Source organism: Tasmannia lanceolata, unplaced genomic scaffold, assembly GCF_043159265.1.
Source record: "Tasmannia lanceolata isolate RefF3 unplaced genomic scaffold, GAP_Taslan_0.1 ptg000015l, whole genome shotgun sequence".
Classification (NCBI taxonomy): domain Eukaryota; kingdom Viridiplantae; phylum Streptophyta; class Magnoliopsida; order Canellales; family Winteraceae; genus Tasmannia; species Tasmannia lanceolata.
The window spans coordinates 32,370,097-32,379,701 of record NW_027518692.1 but is presented as its reverse complement, the minus strand read 5'-3'; the positions used below and the strand labels follow the sequence as shown (position 1 = coordinate 32,379,701).

General features: G+C 37.8%; 1 protein-coding gene across 1 annotated transcript; it reads left to right on the top strand.

Annotated features, from left to right (window-relative positions):
• The first annotated feature begins 1,142 nt into the window (after nt 1-1,142).
• Nucleotides 1,143-8,188, top strand: LOC143846600 (putative yippee-like protein Os10g0369500). Its single transcript, XM_077355077.1, has 3 exons — nt 1,143-1,466; nt 2,647-2,755; nt 7,838-8,188. The coding sequence occupies exons 1-3, from the start codon at nt 1,324-1,326 to the stop codon at nt 7,919-7,921; spliced, it is 336 nt and encodes a 111-aa protein (XP_077211192.1). The 5' UTR covers nt 1,143-1,323; the 3' UTR covers nt 7,922-8,188.
• Nucleotides 8,189-9,605: the final 1,417 nt, after the last annotated feature.

Genomic DNA, 9,605 nt, shown 5'->3' with positions numbered 1-9,605 from the left:
TGAAATCTTTCTGTGAACCCAGAGTCCTTAGGTTCCTTTAAATCTTGGTCATCGCCAATATGAATAGACAGTCGGATCAACGACACGTGGACATCAATATCAAATGGTGACGTCTTCTAATAATACCCCTCTCTGTAACCATTATTCCCTTCTCTGTAGCTATTATTTCCATCGGCGTACCTAATATTTTCGCCAGTGTACCCATTATTCATATTCCCCTCTCTGTAACCATTATTTCCATCAGCGTACCCATTATTTCCTCCGGCGTACCCATTATTCCTATTCCCATCTCTGTAATCATTATTTCCATCGGCGTACCCGTTATTTCCTCTGGCGTACCCATTATTCCCCTCTTTGTAACCATTATTTCCATCGACGTACCCATTATTTCTATCTTAGCTGTCAGAAATACCTAGAGACGAATGGATGCCTGACACGTGTTGAAAAGATAAGTGAGAACAGATAACGTCTACCGTTCTAAGCTAAAAGATAAGTTCGAAAAGATAACGTCAGTGTTCCAAAAAGTACAATAACGTCGGGGTTTCAAAAAGTTTTCCAACACGTGTCAAGATCCATCCGTCTCTAGTTATTTCCGTCGGCCAAGATAGAAATAAACCCAAGACTATCTCAGTTCAAATACACATTTAAATGAACCAAAAGAAGCCTCGTGAATCAGGCCAATTTAAGAGGCAGTAACGAAAAAGGATGACTCTATCAATGTCAGAAGGGCATCAGGGTCTTTTGATCACCCCATTTTGAAGTTTAGCCTTTTTTTGTTCTTGTTTTAAAAGGAGCCCGCATTCTGTATTTTCACTTAACATCGGCACGCATTCCGTACTTTTCCCACAGAAATATCATTTAGTTTTGTGAAAAGACGATAATAGCCTTGGGTTGAACGAATTGAAAGTACTACACCGCCCTGGTTTTATAGTCCACTATTTTGGGTGATGATAAATTCACACCCCGTGTAGGATAATTCACACAACGGGTAGTAAAGTCTGCTAACAGGTTGCGAGTTATCCCACAGGGGGTGCGGCTTATCATTGCCCATTGTTTTTTAAAAAGTATCGTACGGCTCCATTAGATGGCCATAAACTAAATAGGTTGTGCCCAAAAAATCATTTCCATAGGTTAATCCTAACCCTCCGATCTATAGAGGGTTAGAGTGTTATAGACTTATAGACCCTCACCTCTAACACATAATTTTACTTCCATCTCCTCTTCTACCATATGGGGTTTCCTTGATTCTAGGGTTTCCAGGGCTGGAATTAGGGAAGAAATCTGAATTTTTGATTGAATCATAGGGATTTTTGAGGAAATTATATGGGGCTGATTTTCCTGGAATCGCTCCCTGGTCCCAAGATCTTTAAATGCAAATGCTGCAACGCTCATTCCGCCTCACATGAAGATATCGTTTCTAAGGATTTCGTGGGTCGTTTCGGAAGGGCTTATCTTTTCAAGACAGTGTCAGTTTTTCCCCCCATTTTTGTTATGTTCTTTCAAGTTTTGGTTGATTTAATTTCATGTTTCTTTGGCTCATTCTTATTAATGTCTCGTTTCGAGGTACTGATTTTCTGTTGAGAGTAAAATTCACTGCTAGAATTTCTTTGGGTTCTTTTTTTTTTAATGTTTTTCTTTGTGTTAGATTCAAAATCAACTCATGGGTATGAATTGGAATGGATCTTGACACCATGTTAAATTTGAAAGAGTTAAATTGAAACCTTGCTAAGTATGACATTCTGCTTTATTATTGAATATTGCGTTTGCCACTCTTCTTTTATTATAATCTCTTCTTTAACTAATATTTGCTGTTATATCACGTCCCCTAAACCTAAACCCTAAACAAAATTTTATTCCGATATTATATTAATCGCATACTATTGGTCTCCCTTTCTTGCTGCATATTGGAGACGAAAGAGAGCTAGATTAAATTGATGAATGCATTGTTATTTGATTATCTCGTGTTTGTTTTAGATTATTAGTTTGTTAAATGAATACCATATTTATGTTGTTGCAAATTATGATAGTAATTTGTAATTTTATATGTATGTATTGTATGCATGTGAGTGTGCCACCATTTCTATATTTTTAGGGGTTTATTATGTCATACACCTCATATACGTGTCGGAACTTGTCACACAAATCTGTAACCATAAATCATAATTATATATACTTTCTATTTTAGCCGTGTCCTTATTTCTAAATTTTGGGGGTTCACCGTATCTGACACCCCATGTTCGTGTCGACATACGGCACTCGTGTCCTTGTCCAGAAATCATAAATTAAGGGAGAAATTTAAAGGAGAGAAGAAAGGAACCTACCCAATGTCTTTTGGCCTTGTGGTATGATTATGACATTTGACAACCTGCTTTCCTTGTGATTCTTTTGAAAGAATGATATTCTATACAACTTATTCAAAGAGTAGAATATCTTGCAAAGAGAAGTTGGATTTTGGACCTCTGTGAGGGCCTTTGCGACAGCACCTCTTGTTTAACATGATGGTTGATATAAAGTTTTATTTTCTTCTCTTTTTTTGAATGGTCGGTCTATATAAAGTTGTTTCTTGAAATCTATCCAAAAAAAAGGGAGGTTACTGTATCATTATGCCTGCATAAGAATTTATGAATCACTGTTACATCGTTTCAGGGTCAACATTTCTCTCGGGCCTAATGAAGAACGACAACTCTTGAGTGGATTACATACAGTGAATGACATTTATTGTAGCTGCTGCCAACAAATATTGGGTTGGAGATATGTGAGTTGGCTAACTGACCCCTCTTTTTTCTCATGAAGCCTTATTGAACTGGTATTTTCGTCATTTTTCTTAATTATTTTTGTAAAAGTGGCTTTAAATATTTTGGTACTTACAATTTTCCTAATCTGTGATCAAACAATAATTTGTTGTCTTTTTCTAAAGGCGATGTTTGATATTTTGATACTTACGATTTTCCTATTCTGTGCTCAAACAATAATCTCTTGTCCAACATATGACGGTTTGGGATGCTAAATCAATTTTAAGGTCATTAGTATAGCTATTCAGATTCCACCTTTAGGATTACTGTATCCAATACTTGTCGTGCCAATTTTGGTCATTGGTACAAAATGCTATTGGAATGAAAAGGTGATATGCACTTGAAATGTGTGTTAAGTATAATTGGTACAGGTTCCAAATATAATAGAAAGTTTGAAATTTCTTTTGATCATAATGCAATTGGTATATAATTTTGTATGGGTTTCATTTGTCTCTGTGGAGATCTCCACAGTATCTGAATGATTTTCCCAGCTGTAAGGATTAACTTTGCTTATAATATTTTACAACTAATTTGCAAGCCCATTTTATATTGAATTTAAATCCATTTACTTTTTTTTACAGAGGGAACCTGCCCTCACTGCAGCTAAATAAAGAAGTGGCTTTCTTCTATGATATGATGAACTAATGGACCCTAGAATGGTAGAGGATTATACTATTTTTTAATGGCAAATGAATTTATTAAAGAGAGGGAAAGCATGACCTAGAGGGTCGGAACAACAAATAAAGCCACTAAGATACAAGACAGAACATTACAATAGGACAATCAATGAGGCATCACACCAAAGGTCTCCATGCTCCCCCTATCAACTACAGTACGGGCAAGGTGATTGATCCATGTGGTTCGTGACAGATGTGGGCCCTGCTGGGGTTCAATAAGAAGCCAAGGAAAAGCTAGTTTCCAGCCTGTTAAAATTAGTTTAGGAAAAGGAGAATTTTTTTAGGAATTTTTTTCTCTTCTTTAAATTCAAAATAAAGGGGCAATAGATCCCACAATCAGTGAGTCTTTATTTGGTTCCCAAATTCGGTTTTGAGGAGTTTTTTTTTTCCAACTTGGAAACTTCCCAAGGATAAGGTTATAACACTTGAAGTTTGCTTATCTTATCTAAGGTGATAAAGAATAAGAGTTTCAAAGGTATTAGAAGTTAGAAGAAAGTTTGCATTAGGACTGTCTTTATTTTTTCTTTATATATACAATCTATGGCAAAGACCACGTCCAGAGGTCTTCTTATATTCTGTTTTGCTTGAAGATTATTAGTAAACAGCAGGGAATAAGGGAAGGCTGGCCACTATTCCCTTTATCAATGTTCTCAGTTTGTTGAAGATAAAGGTGCGGACTTGCTTTTTTTTATTTGGATCTAATTGTTATTTTATTTCTGATACATGTTTCTTTTCCATGGCGTTGCTATTCTGTAGTCCATGCTTCTACTTGCTGTGAAAAGAAATCGTCTGCTTTTTACCCCAAAGTCTCACATTGGACAACAGATTACAGCCGTGAGTTTTTCTTATATAAAACAGAGAGCCACTTTGATTGCAAAGTCCCTTATCATTGCAACACGAGAGTAGTTTCAACTAAAAACCAAGGAGCAACCAAATATCCACTGCAATTAGAGATCAATCGGTTTCTACAAAAGAGATCTAGTCCGTTAAATAACAGATTGTGGTATCAGAGCCACTAGATTAAACATTGAAACTGATTTTGGATCAGCGATCCGTCTCACTATTTGCCGATCTTCTTTTAGGAAGCGAGCTGGGAACCCCGCCACTCGATCTTGAATCTCCTCAATCATATCCCTGAACCTCAACGGGTGAGTGGAACTCCCATCCATCCACCTGATAACATTGAGGGAGTCTCCCTCCACATTAAGTTAAGCAAGATCATTGACGTCCATAATCCTAATCCCTAAAAGCAAGGCCCTCACCTATGCCTTGTTGGTGTCTCTAACTTCAATGGGACCCGAAAGACCCACCTGATACCTCAGTTCTCATCTCTAAGGATTTCTTCTACACTGGTCGGGCCAGGGTTACCATTACTTGAACTATCAAAATTAAGCTTCTCCAATCTTGATTCTGGAGGGCATAATTAGGGATTTATCTTCTCAGCCCTTTCTTTGCTAGAACAAATCTCCCTCCAACTCCTTTTGAGATCAGTGTTGGAGGAAAACTTGAAGCAAGGTAAAATCCTTACCCAAGATATGATTAGTGAGATGATCTTTTGGTAGATGAAATATGACCATTTTACTGCATTTTTAAAAGTGAGCATTCCTTTCCTTCAATGGGTCCATATAGTAGTAAAAAATGCAACTTTTCCATAAGATCCTTCGTTTCCTAGGAAGGGCACGAAAGACCAACTATCTAAAAGGTCTGCATATGATTCAGGAACACAAATCATTCAAAAAAAAAAGATTCACACACGCACGCACGTCTAGCTATCCTGCTGTAAATAAATACACACACACACACACAGAACTTCCTGAGGATGGGGCTCCACACGTCTAGCTATCCTGCTTTAAATTAAAAAAAAAGATCTATCTTCTCTCTTGCTGCCACCCATAAAGGCCCAACCCACACCCCGAACCTCACAAGGATGCGACTCCACACCTCTCTAGCTATTCTGCTTTGAATAAAAATATGATTTACCGTCTCTGATCTCTCTTGCCCCCACCCATAAAGGCACAATGATCGACAATGAGGACTTTCCGGTTTCGTAGATGATCATTCGTCAAAATCTTATCCTAGAAAGCAGTCCAACAGAACACACACAATCTAGCCGGTGCAGAAATGTTCCACACTTTGATTAAATGCGAGGAAAGCGAGCTAGGAGAAATGTAGTGATAGAAGGACTTGAATACCCCAGAAGAGTTTGATGTGACGCCGTCCCGTCTGAGTTCCAGATCCAAACACTTTGTCTTTCCTAAACCTCTTGATATAAAGGGACTAGAGGATGTCTAGGCGAAGGCCTATCCCGTGAATCTCTCTATCAAAGAAATTCCTCTTGAAATTAAGCTTCCAAGAAATCCGATCCTCATCTCATGCAAAAGACCAAGTATGTGCTACCATACATATATGACTGCTATCAAGAGCATCCTGGAACTATACCCAAAATGTGTCATGTACTAAGAATGGACTGAAACATACTTGAGGTGTGTAAATAAGCTTACCTAAAATGTAAAGTACACATTTCAAGAACATAGCTGGAACCATCTTGAGTTACTATTCCCATTGTTGGGGGCAACCATGACTTGAGCGTTGGAGACTGATATCAGCGCACTGCTATGTTAGAAAACTTTTATATCCACTAATAGGGTAAAAAGGAATGATTCTATACCTTATGTTCTTATGCTAGGATTTCACATTGTGGTATGAGTGGTTCTTCACTTTAGGAACCAATATGTTGTGGCCTTGCTCATCCTTTGCCTTATACAAGTGACGCACTCACATAATGCCCCCATGTTACTACAAAGCTTACCAATCCAATCCAATCCCTTATCGGTCAGATCCTTTTTGAAATGATTTTTAGATTCTATTTCTTGAATCTAGGTCACGATCCATTTTGAATTAGACTGTCCATCAATGCTCTAGGTCCTACTTACTTTGTACACATTTAGGGCTTAGGGTTTTGGAGAGAGAGAGAGAGAGAGAGAGAGAGAGAGAGAGAGAGAGAGAGAGAGAGAGAGAGAGAGAGAGAGAGAGAGAGAGAGAGAGAATCATTATCAAAGTGAAAAGAGGGAAAATGAAATTACGCGTGTCGTTTAATGTAGGGATTTTAAATATTATGAAAATACCTCTCATGAATAGACATAAATGAATGAAAACACGAAGGGTATCTTTGCACATTGGTGCCCTTGATTCAGATCTAGGACACATCAGATTTTTTTGGCTATGTCTAGGTCATGATCCTAAATAATTTTTGACTTTAGGAAATGTATCCAATGGATGGTTTGAATCCAGTTGTTGTGCCCATATCCTGTCCATTAACGTTTAGATCCTTTGAATACAGTAGCCGGTCTGGGTCCATTGACACCTCTACCTGCTCATGCCACATGGTATTTATCTAACCGGCCCAGTACCGCCCTATAAAAAGACTCACTAGAATTCTGTGCTCGTCTTGACAAATAGCCTACTAGAATACCGTTAAAACTCTTCCAAATACCTACAAATACATACTTCCAGGCCCTCAAAGACTCTTCTACATAACTTAGGAGTTTTGGAATATTTTTTTACTCCAAGATTGGCTTGAGCCTCCTTTTTAGGCCTACAAAAGGGGATCAAGTGAAACCAGTTATCTCGTAACATTCCTCCCCCATGGCCCCATCTATTTTCACTAACATCCTTGTCACGTCTTCATCATGTTGCCTCTTTTGACAAATCCTTCGCTGATTCTTCTAGTGATGTGCTTAATCCTTCCATCATCCAACCCTCATGCTTGGTGTTCGAGTGTTCAAAATTTGTGGCTCGACTTGCTGCTTCCATTGCAGGGCCTTCGGTTAATTGTAAATCTGAGACCCTCCCAACCCTACCCTTTTCCTATGCACGATGGAGACCATGCATGGGAACCTCTTGTCCATGATAGTCACCATTCCATGGTGAGGCATGAAAATTACTTTTGTCGCTGATAAGAACTTCATAACTAAGATCACATGGTAGTCATCTAGTAAAATTGTAATAAGGTGATGGTTCCCATCCATCCTCCGATCTTGAACTCCTCCCTTTGGCTATCCTGCTGCTGATAGGCTTGGCCTCCGATTTTATGGCCTTTACAAACGTAGCATCCTTCACAATTTTAAGTTGTAGGCTTTAACCATTTTTATATTTTTTTGCAGTTTTGATGCAGATCATTTCATTATTTTGATTTACCTCAATACAATTCCTAGCTCCAACTTTATTATTAAGAAATGTGTGTGCATGTTACACACCGAGAGTTCCAAAATGTGTGTAAGATTAGTTCATAAAGGGTGGATTGTTATTGTGTGATGTTTTTACCACTGTGCTTTGGGCATTCATTATTTGTTATTTCTTGTTTTGCAGGAGAAAGCTTATGAAGAAAGTCAGAAGTATAAAGAAGGGAAATACATCCTTGAGAAAGCCAGATTGTTGAAAGAGGGGTGGTGATGTGGGAGAGACGGGTAGGCAGAAAATAAGGTCCCCCCCTCCCAACACACATGTTAATTTTTAAAAGAGCAGTAGAATCAATGTGATATTTCTGGCGTGGCTGTACAATTTTTAGGTATGGTGGCCGGGATTGTCAGTATAGTAAACTTAGGAAAAGAACCGTAAGAACAGTTCATTGTCTTCAGCACAGTTTAGAATTCGAATATGTGTGAGAACAGAGAAACTTAGATAATGGTATAAGAATGAAATCCATTTGTTTTAGCCTAATTTTCTCCTTAAGTTCATTTTCTTGTCACTCTTGTATCCTTCATTCTCTTCTCAATGTATCCTTTCTCTAGCAAGCAGTAGTCATTAAAGTTCATTACTGTAGGAAATCTTTGGCAAAGTGCATTCTTTCCAGACTGATGCATCCTCACTGTAATACAATGAGGCATGCTGGCTACGACATAGTGAGTTTCATCTTTGATTGATGTGATCCGTCCATTTGATCGGCCTTGCTTTAGATCTCATGACCTTCAATGCGCACCTACAATCCGGTGTTTACCTCTGATAATCTGTGTTTATTGTCGTAATCAACAAAATCTATTTAGGCAAAGGTTCATACTCGATCACGTACGTGTATACTTGGTGTTAGATCACGTATATAACTGGATGTTAGGATTGCATGATTGGGGTAATTTTTGGGGCCATATGATATTCAATGCAATGCATACAAATGAATGGTTCAGATCAATCAAAGGTGGGTCCCACTACGTGGTAATGGATGTGCCTAACTGTATTACAATGAGGTTGCACCTTACTGACCATTCATCATGTACTTAGGTATTTTACTAAATAATTATGAATTAGTAGTAGCTTGAAAACTATTGACCTAGGAAGGGTGTTGTATGATTCAAAAGACCATTTTGGCTTCTTTGTTCCTTCAATCTATATATTTTTTTTCTTGTTTTTCATGGCTTGTGTTTGTATTTGTTGCACCACTGACCGTCTATTCAACCAGAAAGAAGAAGAGAAAAATTGACTTAAAACCAGAAAATCAGGAAAAAAAAATCAGAAATTTTTTGGGTTGAATCACCCAAATATTAGGTTCGTGTTTTTACGGTTTCAACTTGATTGTTTGATTGAAGTTGATTTTTAACTGATTCAACCTGATTTTTGCCAATTCATCCCAATATTTTTACAAACTCAACCTAGTTTTTCTTGATTTCTCTCCAAATTTGGGCTGTTTTTTCACTGTGACACTTTTGGGACCCTCAACAAAGAATCAATTGCTTTATTTATCTTATTGTCTTAGGCTCTGTTCGACTTTCAGAATTGATTTTGGGTCAAAAACTGATTATTGGACATTAAACCATTTCCATTGGAACCATATCCTAAGGTTTGAAATTATTTTTAACTGTGACCCATAGTAGAAGCAAAATCCGGATGGAGCATCCAAATACATTCTACCTTTCATATTTCTGTTCATTTATATCTATTTACGAGCTGCATTTTTGTAACATTTAAAATAGAGGAAAGGGCTTATATGAGCTCTAGCTCAAAAACGCATGTAGTCCCACATTTTTTGGGGCATCCAAAACATTCATTTGGAAGACCCAACCATGGATAGGGTGTGTACCAAAAATCAGATTGATAGGATCATCCTAACCTAATCAAAGGTGGAGGGGAAAATGGATCGACACTG